Source organism: Megascapheus bottae, chromosome 15, assembly GCF_031878675.1.
Source record: "Megascapheus bottae isolate mThoBot1 chromosome 15, mThoBot2.hap1, whole genome shotgun sequence".
Lineage (NCBI taxonomy): Eukaryota > Metazoa > Chordata > Mammalia > Rodentia > Geomyidae > Megascapheus > Megascapheus bottae.
The window spans coordinates 55,723,458-55,741,676 of NC_143523.1; the positions used below are offsets into that span (position 1 = coordinate 55,723,458).

Here is an 18,219-nt window from a genome sequence, read left to right on the forward strand (position 1 = left end):
TCATCCTCGCAGGGCTTGCTGGAGAGTCTCCTTAGCTTTGGCCAGGGCCACTTCCGCGGGTAGAAGCACATGGGGGGTGACACCCACTCCTTCCCAAGAGCTGCCATCTGCAGCTCCCACCGAGCGGGCCGTGGGGATGGTGATGTACAGGTGGGTGTCGTCCACGTGGTAGGTCTGTGGCGGCTGGCAGCCTCCACTGGTCACCTCCCCAATGACCAGGGCCCGACCCAGCCTCTTCATGATGTATGTGAACTCTTCGGCCGCTCCAGCTGTCATGCCACTGGTCAGAATGACAACGCTCTTCTTGGAGCCATAGCGTTCACCTGGAAGGCAGAGACACCCTTTAGCATGGGGCCTGAAGTCTCTGCGCTGGCCTTGGTAAGGGGTGAGGGGAGTGGGGTGGAGGAGTCCTGAGTGCCTGTGTCCACAGGTGGGCCCCTGGTTTCTCTCTGAGCCCTCTGTGAAATGGAAATGGAAGTGAGTTCTGAATAACAGGCATTTGGTGTTTGAGCCCCCCCCCCCCCCGCCCCCAGCCAGGAAACTTCTTTCATCATTAAAGGAAGGAAAGAAGAGAAAGTCTTGACTTTTCTTAAGGACCAACATGTATTTCATCTTCTTAAGTAACGGGACTGCTGGATCTGACCTATTAATTCTTCTTTGGATTTGGACCCTCCGAGTAGCAAAATTTGAGATTAATATCAGCAGCCCTAATCTCCAGGACAGCACGATCTAATAGCTGTCAATGCCATTTGAAGGTTCTTGGTGGTACAAAGAAAACAGATTAGCCAGATGCCAGTTAATCCTAGCTACTCAGGAAGCTGAGATTTGAGGATTGTTGCTCAAAACCAGCCTGAGCAGAAAAGTCCATGAAACTCTTATCTTCATGTAACCACCAAGAAGCTGGAAGTAAAGCTGTGGCTCGAGTCGTAGAGAGCTAGCCTTGAGTGAAAAAGTTAAGGAACAGTGCTCAGGCTCTGGTTTCAAGGCAGGCACAAAAAGAAAACAAATTAAGTTCATTGTGATTTTATATTATTTAACCAAAATATTCAATGCATTTCTTCCTAATGGAACCAAATGAAAAACATTAATGAAGTATTTTTCTTACTTTCTTTTGTAGATCTTCCAGATCTACTGGGCACAAGATAGCTCTGGGCACGCATCATGGATCTCAAAATTCCACCTTTAATTCGAGTTAATTTCAGTTTCTGACCATAAATTCTGGTTTTAATGTGGAATTCACTGGCTCTGATTTTTGCCTGTATCTTGCAGTATTATTGAAGCTACCATAAAGTACAGCATAAGGAGAAAGTACAGCAATCAAAGCAGCAGTCCTCAGATCAGAGACCCCTGTTGGCCTCTCTACTGCCATGTTGTGGTCAGATCTGGGCATCACTGGTATTGCCTACTGAGCTAGCTAGAGGACTGGAGTGGTTATCCAGGAGGGGGTTTTGAGAATTCTGGGATTATAAAGCTCAGAGGGGCTGCCTCTGTTTCTTCTGACACTTCTGATGCTTCTATTTCTGCAGTTACAGTGCCCGTGGTGGGTGGACACACTGGCGTTAGAGGGTAACATTTAGGTATTGGCTCTTCCACTTAGGAGCGGAGGACCCTAGACAAGATGTACAATCCAATCAACTGCGATTCTTTTTCACCTCCAGAAAAAGTACCACAGACAGTGGGCAGAGAGGAAATGTCATTATACCCAATGCATGGTCCAGGATAGGAGATTTATGTTCTTTTGGTCACTCTTCTTTTGATATAATCTCAAGCTGTCTTTCTCCAATTTTCCACAAGCATCTAAAATGACAACAGAAAGGGAAAGTTCTCATGTACCTGCGAGCTGGGTATGGGTCCAGAGTTCACTGACAGAGTCGTTGGGCCGGCTGTAGATCCTGTCCAGCAAAATTCGAGGGCCTTCATCAAAGAAGTAGGAGCACAGGGCAGGGATGGAGGAGGTAGGGCCGCCGATGTTAAACCTGGGAAAAGGGAACGGGGTCTATGGTAGAGAGGAGCTCACAGGGGACCTTCAAAACCCCTCTGCAATAGCCCTCTGCAGGAAGAATCCTCGCTCCATGGAGAGTTTACATTCTAGACAGCCCGAGTGTACTCTCTTCCTCCCATGTCATGATTTCATAGAACGGGGCCCAGCCCGGAATGATTCCTGGAGTGCTAATCCCTTGAGACCAAGAGACTTGGTGGTCAAATGCCTGGAGAAACTACTGGATATTGAGTCCTTTCCTCTGATCACACATGTTAATACTGTGTGTGTGTGTGTGTGTGTGTGTGTGTGTGTGTGTGCGCGTGCACGCACGTGTGCTGGTCCTGGGGCTTGAACTCAGGGCCTGGATTCTGTCCATGAGCTTTTGTGCTCGAGGCTAGTGCTCTAACACTTGAGCTACAATTCTACTTTCTAGGTTTTGGGTAGTTAATTGGAGCAAAGAGTCTCATGGACTTCCCTGTCCAAGCTGGCTTTGAACTGTGATCCTCAGATCTCAGCCTCCTGAGTAGTTAGGACTACGAGAGTGAGCAGCTGACACCAAATGGCCTGATTGTCTTTCAAAAACATGGGTGATAGCCACGTACTGATGGCTCCCACCTGTAATCCCAGCTACTCAAGAGGCTGAGATCTGAGGATCATGGTTCAAAGCCAGCCTTTATAGATAAGTCCTTGGGACAGTTATCTCAGATTAACCACCAAAGAGCTGGAAGTAGGACTATGGCTCAAGTGGTAGAGCTCACTAACCTTGAGTTAAAAAAAAAAGCTAAGCGTACAGTGCCCAGGCCCTGAGTTCAAGCCTCAGTACCAGTACCTAGTATTTAATCAGAAAAGAGCTTCACATACGAATGGCTTAAATGTTCCCTGAAGTGTTTGAGGTACAAAGAGTAGTCAGAGAGCTACAGAACTCACCCCTGCCCCCAACATGTTTCTGGGCACACATTAAACTAGTGGGAAATGATTCACCTTCCAGGGGAAAGAACCAGCCTCGCAGACCTAAGCGCCACCTCGTGGTGACTGAGCCATCCACCTGCTCTGCATGCTCCCAGTCCAGGGAAGGGTCTCCATCAGAGAGGAGCAGCCTGGTCCTCCCCAAAGCCCTGGAAGCCCTGGAAGGTCCAGCATACATCCAAGATAGACCTGGAAGTCATAAGAGGCTTGAGCCCGTGGGCTCCTTTACGTGGGTGGGTGGGGGTGTCGGAAACCTGGAGAGCTTGGCATAGTACATATGTTTTCATGGAAACTAAGGGACACTGCTAGCTGAAGATGTCTTCCTGGTGACTGTGTGAGGCTGCAAAGAGGATTTCTTTTAGCAGCCAAAGTGATTTGTGTTCAACTTCCCTCTGGATCCCTGGTCTCTCAACTGTCCCAAAGAAGGCTGTGATGGGTTGATTGTGTAGGAGCTGGTCATTGGAATCACATGGGATGCCTGTCAACTATACTAATTCTGCCCCTGGAGTTGCTGATCTAAGGGGCTGGGTGGGGCCTAGGTATCAGCATTTTTAATATTTTTCCCTTCCATCTGATTGCTGTGGCCAGAACCAGGAATACATGTCAGAGGAGCTTAAACAAAATACCAGTGTTGGGGCCCTATTGGACAATTAGCTCTGAACTCATGGTCTGCTGTCAGGAGCCCTGGTATGCAGGTGTCCCGGTCCCGCTCAGGTTCTTGGTACTTGGTACTCAGGGTACTTTTTCTTCCCTGCTGAGGGCCACCCTTCTGGCTGGAACCATTTCCCAGGCCCACTGACCTCATGTCGATGATAAGGGCGTCCGTGTGCACGATCTTCTTCCAAATGTGCTCCACCAGCAGCTCCGAGACCTGGGTGAGCAGCTCGCAGTCCCCAAACATGTCAAATCTCAGGTAGCCAATGTTGTCCTCCAGCACATTAGTGTGGAAAGAGAATTTGATCAGGTCTTCAAAGACTTCCGGGGAGGGAATCTGGAGGAATGAGAGGCCCAATTCAGCGTCAGGAGAGCCGATCGCAGAACCCAGAAGGGGAAGCCATGGATCCATCTTTTGTATATGTATGTGCTGCTACTAGGGCTTGAACTCAGGGCCTAGGCACTCATGGTCCCTTAGCTTTTTCACTTAAGACTAACCCTGTATCACTTGAGCCATACCTCTATGCCTGGCTTCTTGGTGATTCATTGGAGACATGAGTCTCAAGAGCTTTCTTACCCAGGTTGGCTTCAAATTGTGATGCTCAGATCTTAGCCTTTTGAATACGAAGGATTATAGGCATGAGCTACTGGTACCCAGCCTGGGTTCCCTTTACATCCTGAGAAACACAAAAGGGATGGCAGGAAAGGAACGTTAATAGGCCAGGGACTTTTCCAATGACATATCTTATGGACCACACAGGTGGCAAACCTGAGTCCATCAGCATCTCCTGGCCCAGGGTGCTCAGAGCTGCCGACCCCATATCCTGGTGTCCATAGCATAACGTTTTCTATATAGTCTTCTGTCTGGTTTCACCAATCTCATTAAACACTTTCCAATGCCCCTGGGCTCATCTTCCTCTCCAACACTGGGACAGGAAAAGGAAGGCAAAGTTACCTAGGCTTGACAGTTATTTATTTATTTTTTGGCATGGGCGTGAACTCTGGGCCTGAGCGCTGTCAGCTGTTCAGCTCAAGTCTACTGCCCTACCCCTTCAGCCACAGTGCCACTTCCGGTTTTCTGGTGGTTAATTGGAGATAAGAGTCTCATGAACTTTAGTGCCTGGGCTGGCTTTGAACCACCATCCTCAGATCTCAACCTCCTGAGTAGCTAGGATTACAGGTGTGAGCCACCAGTGCTTGGCTGGGCTAGATACTTTGCAGCTCTTAGTTATCACACTCACAATCACCTCCTGTAAATGATGCCATTATTCCACTCTTTCCATGAGGACCCTGAAGCACAGAGAGATTAAGTAATTTGCCTGAGATCACATGCCATTAAGGGAGGCAGACCAATACAAGCTGTGATGGAAAGGAACAAGCAAGCAGGAAATGTGGAAAGTGGGGGCCCCCTTCCTGCATGAGTGGAGACTCTGACCCCAGCCCTGACAGCAGCAGACTGTCCACCTCACTGGCAGTGCACCTTGCAAAAGCCGTACCTGCCCACACTCTGCTCGGGGCTATTTCCTCACACAAGATCTATGTCTCCAGGGGTCACTGGGCACTGCTGGGTTTCTTTTACTGGCAGAGGGACAGCTCCAGGACATGTCACACCTATGAAGTTCCTGGTGAGTTCACCCCACTCTCTTTAGCAGAGTAGCCCAGTTACACATCCTGATGTCTGCCTCTCCCCCCCCTCTCATCTGGCTTCCTGCTCAGTGAGTACCTCCCCAGTCAGCCGTGAGCTGTCAAGGCTCACAGGTCTCCTTTCAAGGAAGCCAGGGTTGTCCTGCCCTGTTCACCCACTGTGCAAAGACACACACGCGGGCGTGTGCACGCGCACACACACACACACACACACACACACACACACACACACACACACACACACACAGCATTACCCATGATAAAATGATGTGGAGCCATGTCAACAGTTTTGCTTTGACAGTGCTTACCAAATGTGGGGCCCCTGGTGAATCTTGTGGCTCCCTTGACCTCTGGTCCTGAGAACTTTCCCTCACCACCCAGAGCAGACACACTCTATGTTATTTTGACTATAGCAAGCGACCTCTTTTTGAAATTCTCATCCTTGCATGAGGCCTATACCCACCTCAGTGCCACTTTGCATTGTGGGAGGAAGGGGGTGGGCAGTGGGCTCGGGACACATGCTGTGCATTGTGGGAAGAAGGGGGTGGGATCCTAATCAGGAAAGGCCTGTGTCTAGCTCTGTATTTTAGTTCTGAGGCTATGAGATCGGAGATTTTCCCCCTCTGCCCCTGCCTTTACTTTCCAGCTCTGCCCCGACTCATGCAAACCCTTGAAGCATGCCGGGTGAGTATGAACCCAAATCCCCCCTTTGCAGTGAAGGAAATCACAGCTTAGATTCTCGGGAGACTTACTGATTCCCCTCTTTGCTGCTATGGATGCTGGAACAACTCACAAACTCTTGCATTGGAGCCCAAGCTGGCAAGTCCTTCACCCTAGCGGTTCACACAGGGTTCTCTTGAGCACAAATGCTCTACAGAGGTGTTCAGAACCTGAGCACAGAGAGTAGCTAGTACACAGTGACAAACAGGCCAAGGAAGTGACTGGCAAATGACACGGGCAAGCCTGGAAGCCATGGTCTTGCACTAGGTACACTTCACTTGCAGGACGGGAGATGTCTAGCATCTCTTGCAGCTCACCTGCATGGGTACAATCCCAGGAATGCGGTCCTTGGCATCCTCGGGGATGTGCGCTGTCTTCAGGTGTGGATCCCCGGACAGCATCTGCAAGTCGGCTCCCAGCATCTCAGCCAGGGCCCCTTCTGAGGTCACCCTTGCATAGCGACTCTGCAGACGGCTCAGTTTGGCAGCCATCTTGGCGCCCAGCTCTGGAGATGCATAATTATCAGCCACCAGCTTCCCAGCTGTCTGTAGTACTGTGGGCACCTTGGCACGTAGGGCCACTATGTCCTGGGCTGTGGAGAGAGCCTCGCTCAGGGGTACCGTGATGTCAGGCTCCACACCAGCCAGGTCCCAGGCCTCCCCTGTGGTGGCACTGAGGGCCATCTGCGTGGGCATCGAGGCGTACAAGGGGCTGTTGCCCACCTGGTAGATGCCCACAGAGAGTGCACCTCCAGCCGTGGGCTCCCCAATGACCGTGGCTCTCTGCAGGTCCTGCATGGTGTGTGCGAATGCCTCTGCTGCCGAGCCACTGGTGTGGCTCAGCAGGATATACAGGTCCTTGTGGGGTCCATAGCGCTGGCCGGTGGCCTGGGGCAGCGTCCACACTTTTGTGACTCTCGAGGTGGCCCTGTCAAAGATGGAGTAGAGGTGCCGAGGGGGCTGTGCCTCGAAGAAGTAGGAACAGAGCAGGGGCACCGCTGCAGAGTAGCTGCCCGGATTGTAACGCAGATCGACCACCAGCGCTGCCGTGTCTACCAGCTTCTGCCACACCAGCTTTACCAGCTGTGGCCCGATGGCCTTCACCGTCTCCAGTTCAGCCATGGCGTCGAAACGCAGGTAGCCAAGCTGGCCTGGCAGCACCTCGGTCTTGAACAGAGCCTCGATGAGGTAGGAGAGCTCCTCTGGGGAGGGGATGGCCGGCGGTGGCAGGGCCACCTCCTCTGCCACCAGTTCCCCGGGGCTGTGGAAGACCAGCAGGCGGTGGTCCTCGGAGACCTCCTGTAGGTCAGCCGTGAGCTGTGATGCCAGGGATTCCAAGTCCACCGCCGTGCGGTAAGCTCCGCGGGTCAGTTTAGCCCGCAGCAGGGCACTGGTTTGACCCACTACTTCTGGCCGGGCATAATGGGCTTCCAGCAGGCGTCCGGTGCCCTCCACCAACTCCCCAAGGCTGCGGTGAAAATCTAACACTTCCCGGGCTCTGTCCAGGGCCTCCTCGGCCAGCACGATGGCATCGGGCACCACGCCTCCGCCCAGCCAGCCCTCCCCGTGGTTGTCGATGAAGGTGAGCACTGGCACAGTGAGTACCAGGCGGCCCTCGGGGGTGTCCAGCAGAGGCACCACGCACGTGTGGAGCAGGCTGCCCGCCGTGATCTCCCCCACCAGGGTGGCCCAGCCCAGCGACTGCATGAGAAAGGCGAACTCCTCAGCGGCCGTGGCCGTGCGGTGGCTGGTGAGGAGGTACACGCCACGCTGGTTGCCATAGCGAGGGCCCAGGAGCTCCTGCTGGCTGAAATGCTCCTGCGTGACGTTGGTCCGACGGTCATAGGTGGTGAACAGGTGCACAGGGCCGTCCTCGGGGCCCTGGAAATAGGACAGCAGCAGGGGCACGGCCGAGGAGGGGCCACCCGGGTTGTGACGCAGGTCCATGATGAGGTGCTCTGTGTCCTGCAGGGGACCCCACACCTGGCGCAGCACATAAGGGGCCAGTGCGTCCAGCACCGAGGTGTCCGCGAACTTGTCAAAACGCAGGTAGCCCACGTTGCCTGGCAGCACAGACACCTGGAACACAGAGCCGACCAGGGCTCTCCGGGCAGCCTCATCGTGGGGCACTTCGGGGCCTGTCACGGGGGGCTCTTCAGTTCCAGCCTCTGGCCCTGAAGAGGTGTCTCTGGGCCCAATGGCTCGCACCAGGAGACGAGGGTCTTCAGACACATCTTGCAAGCGGGCATTGAGCTTGGTGACCAGATCCTCCTCAGACACCACTGCCGAGTAATCCATGCCAGCCAGGTTATGCACCAGGGCGGGCACGCGGTCCACAAGGGTGTAATAGTCCTGCAGGGCCTCCTGCAGGCGCTGGAGGACCCCGGGCAGGGCACGACGCAGGGTGAGCATGGCCAGAGCCTTCTCCAGGGCCTGCTCAGCCGGTGTCCCCACACAGGGCAGTACCCCGCTGCCTTCCCACGTCTGGCTTCCTCCGCCCAGGGGGCCCAGAGATCTGGATACAGGGACAGTGAGGAAGAAGTCTGACTGGCCTATCCTTAGCTTCTGGAGGTCCAGGGCCCCCCCCTCTGTCCTCTCCCCCACCACGATGGCCCTGCGCATCTGCTTGAGGATGTAGGCGAGGTCCTCGGCCACACCTCCTGTGCGGCCACTGGTGAGAACCACCACGTCCTTCTCCGCGCTGTATCTCTCTCCCAGGACCTTGGGCAAGGTCCAGATCTCAGTGGTGGTGTTGGAAGGGCGATCGTAGATGGTATCGACATGCAAGACGGTGTTCTCAGGGTGCAGGTAGGAAATGACATAGGGGATTCCGGAGACATGGCCGCTGGTGCAGTGTCGGAGATCCAGCACCAGGGCAGAGGTGCTCATGAGTTGACTCCACACGTGGGCCACCAGGAAATCCCCGAGCTTGCTTAGCACCTCGTGGCCAGGAAGGTCATCCACCCTCAGGTAGCCCACATTACCCTCTAGGACCTCATGGTGGATCTTGTCCTGCAGCCACTTTAGCAATTCCTCTTGGCTAAAGTTGCTGAGTGCCGCAGTTTGCCGGGGGACCTCCAGGGTGCTGGGTTCATAGGAGATAACCAGGCGTGGGTCATTCAGAGAGCTCTGGACACCAGCTGTCAGCACGTGAGCCAGCATCTGCGGGTCCGAGATACCCAGGATCTCCTGACTCTTCATGGCTTGCTGTATGGCTGCCTGCATCCCCATCAGGTTCTCTGGGAAGCAGTAGTTATCTAGGAGGACTTTGGCCATATCCAGGACCAGGCTGGGCTGGAACAGGTGTGTGGGGCCAGCCAGGCCACAGAGTAGCATGGGCAAGATCACGAGCCATCCTTTCATCATCAGGACCCCAGGAGACTGGCCCCTGAACAGAAGAGTACAAGATTTGTGCTGTGCTCTGTGAGCTGGTTGCCTTCCTTCCTCGTCCTTCTCAGTGGGCAGACAGAAGGTTTAGGGCTCAACTTGGGAGTGGAAAGGAGGCTTCTAGCTCCAGTAAGCTGTTAATCCTGTCTAATTCAAGTGCATCAGCCTGGGGCAGACTGGAAAGAAGGGGCCAGGGTGATTCGATTAGAAGGATCGGTGGATACCATCTTGTTGAGCCTTCCTTGTGTAAAATTATGGGAATCGTTGCTTATTTTGAGTTCTTGACTGTTTTACCAAATGGTGGTTTGTACCAGACCTTCCTATAGCAGTGTTATTAAATGACAAAGGAACACTATTAACCCATAGATAAATAGCACTTCCCCAGCATTCTGCATGACCTCATGGCTCTGGCTCTTGTTAGTGGGGGGGCTGCATCTGCCCTCATTTATTCTGCGGACCTAGGAAAGAACATTGAGGAGGTTGAATGAGAAAATCTGTACATCCGTATAAAGGTCTTTTCAATATCCAGCAAGTTATTGGTAAGGTGCTTTATATTCTTTGTTTTACAAAGAGTTCAGTGACTACGTGAGGTATATGGGCGCAGTGGGAAGAAGCCAGTGGGAGGCAAGCTCAGAGAGTGCAGAGGTTGATTCGAGGCTATTGTCCAACTCAGGCTCTGCTATTTATTCTTAAGTCCTGCTAATGCCTTTGAAAACCAGATATGCCCCTCAGAGCTGTCCTGTGAAAGGAAGAAAATGCCTACATCTAACCACGAGGTACTGTAGGTGTGACCAGTGTCTCCAGATGAAGTAATGTTTGCCTTGAGATCTTAGGAGTAACTACTTGGGGCACCCCTGCAGTTACAGAAAGAATTGAGACTTTGCGTTACTAGGCCTCACACAGAATCCAGGTCTAGGCCCCTACCTGTACAGAGCATGTATGTTTCTATCCTCCTTCTCCTCCCCCTCCCCCCTCACCCCCTCCTTCTCTTCCTCCTTCTCATCCCCTTTCTTGGTGCTAGTACTGGAGTTTGAACTCAGGACCTGGGCACTGTTCTCTAGCTTTTTTACTTAAGGCTGATGCTCCACTACTTGAGCCATAGCTCCACTTTTGTGCTTTTTTGGTGGTTACTTGGAGCTAAGAGTCTCACACACTTTCCTGCCCCAGCTTGCTTGGGAGAATCATGATCCTCAGATCTCAGCCTCCTAAGTAACTAGAATTACAGATGTGAGCCACCAGCACCTGGCAGACTGAAGATTCATGTACTCCACATACTCTCTAGCTCCCAGCTTCCGATTCTTCTAAGGAAGTGATGTGACTTTTGCTTGGAACTGACTGGCTACTGATACTCAGGAATATTCTACCCTGGGGCCGTGACTTGGAACCCCTGCTTTGTCCAGGCAGCCCTCTGGGTGGGGATGTTTCTCTCTCACAGGAGAGTGACCACCCTGGTTAGACTTGGGCTAGATGGCAATGGCGGGGAGGGAGCAGCAGTTCAGAGTTGCCTGTGGCCTGGGCGGCAGGTGGCGTCCCTTGTGCCTCAGCAGACAGCTGGGGACATTGGGCTCGAAGACAAGGGGAGCTTGCTCTGCACAATCTGCTCTCTGGAAATCATTATCTGAGGATGTTTACCAAGTGGTTTATGAAGGCCAAAGAGGTCAATTAGCTAAAACAAACATATTTTTAGCTCATTAGGATTTGTTTAATGCCCAAGTGACATCTGGTCACTTCTCTTCACCATTTGCAGCCAATGGGAAAGGGTGTGATTTGTTGTCAGAATGGGTTTGGAGTGGGATGTTGGTCATGCGCTGTACTGCCTCAGGCCCCCTGGGAAGCCAGGGCCTCCTGCTCTGCCTCCACCTAAGGAAACTCAACTCTGAATTTGTAATCTGAGGTCTTGTGAGGATGTTTTTCTGTCATTGCTGGAGTCCAGACTGTGCTCTGAACAGAAAAGGCTGGGGGTAAAGATGACCAGGAATAGACTTTTTCAGAGGAAGAATGCATATGAAGATGTAGTATCAGATCAGGAGGCCTGGAGCTGAGGCTGGGCTTTAATGATCCACAGTTTATGATGGAAGGAGAAAAGTACCAAAGTCTGTTGTAAGTTCCTGGGATGCCTGAGGCAGACAGCAACTGGGGCTAGGATGTGGGGTGTTTAGAGCCATTGCTGCCTAGGGGCACAATCTAAGGTAGGTCGGAGGGTGGCAAGGCTTCTTCAGACTTCTGATTGTCCACTGTGTATGCGAGAGGGGGCATGAACAAATGGCAGAAGTCTCCTTAACTCACCTCGGAGATAGTAATAATCATTATGTATTATTCTTTCCTGGTTTAGGGTCATAGGCAGAATCACACCTTCAAGAGAGCTTTCAGACCCCTGTGGGTACAGCATCCATCCATCCATCCATCCATCCATCCATCCATGCATGCAGTGCCATCCCAGAGTATCATACACAGTAAGTTACCTTAGACTTTACTCATTTCAACACATGGAGTAAACATCTCCTGGTTCAAATATATACATTAAACTCATCCTCATAAGGAGCACATAATAATCCTTGGTAATATAATAATTTCTTCTTTGGTGCCATGGTTTGGGTGTGTACTCTGAAATTCACAAGCTAGAAACATGACTCATTGCTATGTATTAAGTGATATTTAAATGTGAGCTTTTCTGAGATTATCTAAGTCATGTGTGTGGGGCCCCATGAAGTCATCTGAGGTGTATGAGAGGAGACAGGGAAGAGTATTTGCTCACCATGTTATAATGAAGCAAGAAGAGCCTCACCAGATGCCAGAGCACACTCTCGGACCTCCCAGCCTCCTTAGCAGTAGGCTAGATGAACTCCTCTTTTTTTGTATAAATTACCTATTCTGCAGCATTCAGGTACAGCAGCAAAAAGGAGGCCAAGATACTTAGTGAAATACATCTTAAGTAGTTTCATTGTTTTCATCTATAAGCAATGTTGTGACAAACATTCTTATGTACAATGTCTTTATGAATCAGTCCTTTTGGATTCAGGAAATACATAATTTTTCTTTTCTTTTTTCAGATCTCAGCCTCCTGAGTATTGAGGGTTGTAGGCGTGAGTCAGTGGCACTCAGCTTTGTTCCAAATTCTTACCTTTACCTATTACTCAAACAGTAACCTAGCAGGCCTTGAAGTCCTTGTTTTTTTTTTCAAAAGTGGGGAAGGAAGAAGGTAGCAAGACCAACACGTGTGATTGTCAGTCTTTCTGCTATCAAAGTTTACTACTGCAGATTCGAGTCCTGAGCTCCTGAGACCCCCATTCCAGACCCTTCTTTAAGAAATGCTAGCAGGCTTTCAGTCCTGATTTCTCTCCAGCACACTGTCCCTGTCCCGCTATCGTAGTGATGGCATTTTGGATATAGCAGATCCCATGTCTCGCCCACAGGGAGTCAGGTGGACAGATGCAAGAAACAGAGACATCCCTGTGAGTAGACATAAGGCTTTCCCAAACTTTGATTTGCGATGGAAGGTCAAGGCCAAAGTCAACAAGAATGAGCAAAATGGGCTTTGCATGCACATCTCTGCTGGGTGGCCAACACTAGAAGTCAAGAATCTGTGATCAGGGTGGAAAAGGAGTGGAAGGATAGACACATAGGATACTGAGAGAGGCGGAGCTGACCAGACCCCTAGGCATGCACAGAGTTGACAGCCCCTGTGGATGGTGGATGAGACTGACCCCTTCAATATGCCATGAAACCCACTGCCACCCTCAACCAAGCACTCCCATAGAGAGCTTCTAGAGCAGCAGGTGGGAGGAAAAGATAAGAGACAGTGTTGGGGTTTCATAAACCTATAATAGTCCAAGAGTCCATTTAGAGGCTAGATACTGGTTTTTCATTCCTGTAATCCTAGCTGCTCAGAATGCTGACATCCAGAGGACAGCGGTTGGCAGAAAAGTCCACAAAAGTCTATCTCCAAGATATCCTAGCCAAAAGCCACGCTGGAGTCATAGCTCAAGTGGTAGAATGGAAAAGTTTATATAAAAATCAACAGAAGGGACCAGGAGTTTAGCCTAGTGGTAGCGTGCTTGCCTAGCATGCACGAGGACCCAGGTTCGATTCCTCGGTACCACATGCATAGAAAAAAAAGCCAGAAATGGTGCTGTGGGTCAAGGGGTAGAGTTCTAGCCTTGAGAAAGCCCAAGGGCAGTGCCCAGGCCCTGAGTTCAAGGCCTAGGACTGGCAAAAAAAATCAACAGAGGTTGATTTTTCACCAGTGGTTGTTCACCAGTGTAACACATAAGCCAAAAAAAAAAAAACTTATCCGCAGTCACTATCATTGTTTATAAAACGGAAGAAGTCTTGGAGTGTGGCTTAGTGATAGACTGTTTGCCTAGCATGCACAAAGTCCTGGGTTCAATTCCTTGGTATCACTCACATACACAGAAGTTTTGCTGTGGCTCAAGTGGTAAAATGCTATCTTTGAGAAAGCTTAAGGAAAGTGCCCAGGCCCTGAGTTCAAGCCCCAGGACTGGCAAAAAAGGAAGAGATATATGCTCTGAAGGGTCATTAGCTTTGTTGAAATATATACATACATACATATATACATACATACATACATACATACATGCATGCATACATACATACATGCATACATACATACATACATGTTTAATTTTGCTGGTTCTGGGGGTTGAACTCAGGGCCTGAGCGTTCTCACTCATGGTTGGTGTTCTACCACTTGAGCCACAGTTCCATTTCTGGCCTTTTGCTAGGGAGGTCAGAGTCTCACAGACTTTGCTGGCTAGAATGGCTTTGAACCGCAACCCTCAGATCTCACTCTCCTGAGTACTTAGGATTACAGATGTGAGCCACTGGCACCCAGTTTAATTTCCTCGTTCAACTAGTTTTACAAATGCTGCAGACCACTACACTTAGCTTAGGACCTGTGAAACTAGCTAGGTATCCAGAGGGCAGACCCATGCTCCTTGACCAAAGTTCATAGATCTCAGGCCTTTCCTAGGAAAGACAGGGTCAGCACAGCCCTGCTGATGTCTGTCTGTCTGTCTACCTGTCATCTTGCGATCACAGCTAACAGCTCCTCCTTCTGCAGTTGCTACTAGCTTGAGATGGGTTTCCTCCCAGCTCTGCTGCTGCCTGGCCTGGAAAGTCACTTTCTTTATGCTGAGCTTTGCTAACGGTGGAACATCAAATATCGTCACCCCATGGCTGCTTGGAGAATGATATGGGAGTCTGTGTGTCCAAGGAAGTCATCTCAGGGTTGAAATGTGAAATTTCTATGGGCAGCAGTCGAAGGAGGAAACTAATATATAAGTCAGACAGTATACCTGACCAGTATACCTAGTCAGACATAGAGCCACACCACGGTGCTCACTCAGTGTAAAAGAACTTGTGAGCTCAAGGGACATGGCCTCCCTAACTTACAGGTATAAGCCAGCCTTGGAAAAGCAAAGTACATAAGCTAGTCCTCACAGAGATTAAACAGTGCATTTAGGTCTGGGAAAATACTGGCAGCAGTACGGCCATCATGCTAAGTGACTTTATTTACAGAAGTTCCTCTCAAATGAGTGATGCCCTACACCTGCCTTGCTGACCACAGGATTGCCCATTGCAGCTCAGGGAGGGCAGAGCCAGAGCCTGGGGAGGAGAGTGCCCAGAGAAGGGAAGATGATAAGTCCTGTGGACTTATCTTATTTGCTTGCTATTTTCCATTCTGCGAGTGGATGTGACTGTGTGTGTGTGACTGTGCGCGCGCGCGTGTGTGTGTGCGCGCGTGTGCGTGCGTGCGCATGCTAGAACCTAGGAATCTGGGCACTATTCCTTAGCTTTTTCACTCATGGCTGGTGCTCTACCACTTGCGCCACAATTTCAATTCTGGCTTTTTGTTGGTTAGTTGGAGATAACAACCTTACAGACTCCTGACAAGGGCTGGCTTGGAACTGCAATTCTTAGGCCTCAGCCTCCTAAATAGTTAGCCTGCTTGTTGTGCCTTTGACCTTAACTTTGAAAAAGGTATCAGAATGTCAGAAGAGCAGCAGGAAGAATATAGGCTTGACCTCACAGACAGAGCTTCCAGGTCTGGATCCCACAGGAACATGGGGCTAATGGGTTCTGGCAAAGAGTGAGGCTTCTAGGTGCACCCCTGAAGTCTGTGTTCACAAAAGGCCACATAAAAGTGTTTTATTGGTGTGCTGTTGTCCAGAGCCACAAGGTGTACCTGCTGGCACTCAAGGCACATCTGGTCGCCTTTGCCTCTTACCTCTCTTGTCCCCTTCCTTGTCTCCATGTGTCTGCTGGCCTATATTTTCTAACACTTGTTCTCCTGGCTGTGGGTAAATAAGCTTTGGTGATTCCTATATAAAGATGAACCCAATGAAATGGAGGCCAGAGAACAGACAGATCTTGGGTCTCCTCTGGCATGCGCTGGCCTTGCACATCTGACTACCATCACCTTGTTCTGAGCCTCAGGCCAGGATTCCCGCTGGGGTTAACCAAGGTGAGGGGCTCCAGAGGACTCACAGCCACAGGCAGCCTGGGATGAAAGGGCTGCAGCTTCCATGTCAGGCCTGTGACAACTGTGTAACAGCACCCTGGCTCTTCCCTGAGCCAGGGAGGCAGAGCTGAGCATCTGGAAGAAGCCATGCAGTGGGTGAGGCCTCCCTCACAGATGGTGGGCCTTGGGTTGTACAGCTGGGAGTTTAGGGAGGAGGCAGATTATGGACAGGACAGTGAGCCAATGGATGGAGAACGGGGAATTGCCTTATGGGTGGAGCTTGGCTGGTGCTGGGGTACCTAAGCAGGAGTGTGGTAGATGGTTGTTGGTGGAATATTTCAGGCCCTGGAACAATGGGCAAAGATGACACAAGGTTCCTTTGTTTTTGGCGGTTGTGGGACTTGAACTCTGGGCCTGGGCACTGTCCCTGAGCTCTTCAGCTCAAGGCTACCTATCCCTTGAGCCACAGCGCCACTTCCGGTTTTCTGGTGGTTAATTGGAGATAAGAGTCTCATGGACTTTAGTGCCCTGGCTGCCTTTGAACCACAATTCTCAGATCTCAGCCTCCTGAGTAGCTAGGATTACAGGTATGAGCCACTGCACCTGGCTTCTTTGTGTCTCTTAGTAAGAGCCTGGAAAGCTTTCTTGGACATGTGGGGAGGTAGAGCAGCTAACTGCTGTCATCCACTTAACTGCTGTAACCCACTTGCACACTTCTGTAACGCACAGCTGCTCACACACACATCTGTACACACAACCTGTATATATGAATGTGTCCATACATCCCAATGTGGCTTATGGCCCATCTATGCCCATCCATCTCTGTGGACACTCCATGTCCGTCCTCTCTGCTTCCTATTCCAGGTACAGAGATAGCACTCTAAGGATGGGGGGAATTAGACACAGAGCTAAGTGGAGGGGTGGGATCCTCTTTTGTGGGAGGTGTGTGTGTGTGTGTGTGTGTGTGTGTGTGTGTGTGTGTGTGTTTGTGTGTGTATGCTTGGGCTTGAACAGGCTCACATTCAGAAAAGGCCACAAGTCAGACATTTGACTTTATTTCCACGTGAAACTTTCCCATGGGTGCAGGAACACTAGCAGGTCTGGAAAATGTCATAACCCAGCTGTGAACATTATGATTTCACACTCCCCAGACTGTACCAAGAATTCATATTTTCTCCAAGTCCAGTAGTTAAACCACAGTGCTTTCTTAGGGTTTTGTGCGATGTGTGCACAGGAGTGTGTGTGTGTGGGGGGGGTAGTGGGTTAAAGTTGGTCATTGGTTCCATGTCGACATGTAACACAAACTAAATATTTAAATATGGAGGAGTGGCCAATTGGAGTGAATCAATATGGAGGAGTGGCCAATTGGAGTGAATCAATAGGAATAGCCTATGCCTCTCCTAAGCCTCCCTATGCTGGCCAGAGGTCAGCAGACCATGGGGTGAAATCGTCACCAGTTTCCATGTAATCCCATATGTGGCCAGGAGAGTGGGCAAGAGGATGAAATACAAGAAATGAAAACTCTGTCCTCCCTTGGGATCAGTGGGGGCTGGCCTCCTGTTACTCAAGGAATCAAGCAGGTGCAGGCTGAGCCCTGGACAGTGATAAGCACATAGTTGTCCAGGCCAGGAACCCTCACCCAGGAAGGCTCGGTGTCTTATCTCTCGACTGTATGTTGACCAAGAAGTAAAAATAAGAACCTTTCAAATACCAAACCACGAGCATATTTAATTCCAACAAATGCAAATCCCCAGCCCTGTCCTTTCATGAAATCCTTGGCGGGGGACACCTCTGACTGCCTTCTGCTATGGAGATGGCAGTAATTACAGAGGCCCAGGCTACAGGCTGTTGCTCAGATCACCATTGAGTTCGATTCCAGGATTGCAAATGGCCCCCTGTGAACCCTTTCCTACTGCACAAGCAGGCAAAGCAGCTCAGGCCACAGCGCCGTGCACTAGAGAGCTGCTGTTCTAAGCCATCTGTGTCTCTATCCTGCAGCGGGACTCAGGGTGGTATAATAAAGCATTTCTGCCCTGGACATGATTAGCAGTCCACCCCCACCCAGGCCTGGCCAGCTTCCCAGGTCCAGTTGCTCGAGTGGCCTGCTAAGATGCATGGGACCCTGAGAAGGGTCCCAGGGTTTGGTGTCTTACAGATTTGGGGTGGGATCCAACCACTGACCAGGACAGACGAATCTACCTGAGTTTTGGTTTCTGGGTCTACAAAATTGAGGGTCACAATACCTAGCAGCAAGAGTGTAATGCGATATACCAAGATGAGATTTCCTTTGTCCTTTCACTCTTTTGTGGGAGGGGTGTGTGTGTGTGTGTGTGTGTGTGTGTGTGTGTGTGTGTGTCTGTGTGTCTGTGTGTCTGTGTGTCTGTGTG

The 18,219-nt window shown here is 50.7% G+C and overlaps 1 protein-coding gene across 1 annotated transcript; it reads right to left on the bottom strand.

Annotated features, from left to right (window-relative positions):
- Window positions 1–9,330, bottom strand: Rbp3 (retinol binding protein 3). The gene is made up of 4 exons (XM_090347012.1): window positions 6,283–9,330; window positions 3,748–3,938; window positions 1,834–1,976; window positions 1–323 (listed from the first exon to the last, which is right to left on the bottom strand). The coding sequence occupies exons 1-4, from the start codon at window positions 9,328–9,330 to the stop codon at window positions 1–3; spliced, it is 3,705 nt and encodes a 1,234-aa protein (XP_090203138.1).
- Between the last annotated feature and the right edge of the window lie 8,889 nt (window positions 9,331–18,219).

Bases quoted from the DNA above. Each gene is read 5' to 3' on its own strand.
- Rbp3 (XM_090347012.1), bottom strand. From the start codon at position 9,330: ATGATGAAAGGATGGCTCGTGATCTTGCCCATGCTACTCTGTGGCCTG. The intron at 1,977-3,747 runs GTCAGTGGGCCT...CCCTTTTCCCAG, and splicing joins GCCCTTATCATCGACATGAG to GTTTAACATCGGCGGCCCTA. The intron at 324-1,833 runs GTACATGAGAAC...TCTGCCTTCCAG, and splicing joins GACCCATACCCAGCTCGCAG to GTGAACGCTATGGCTCCAAG.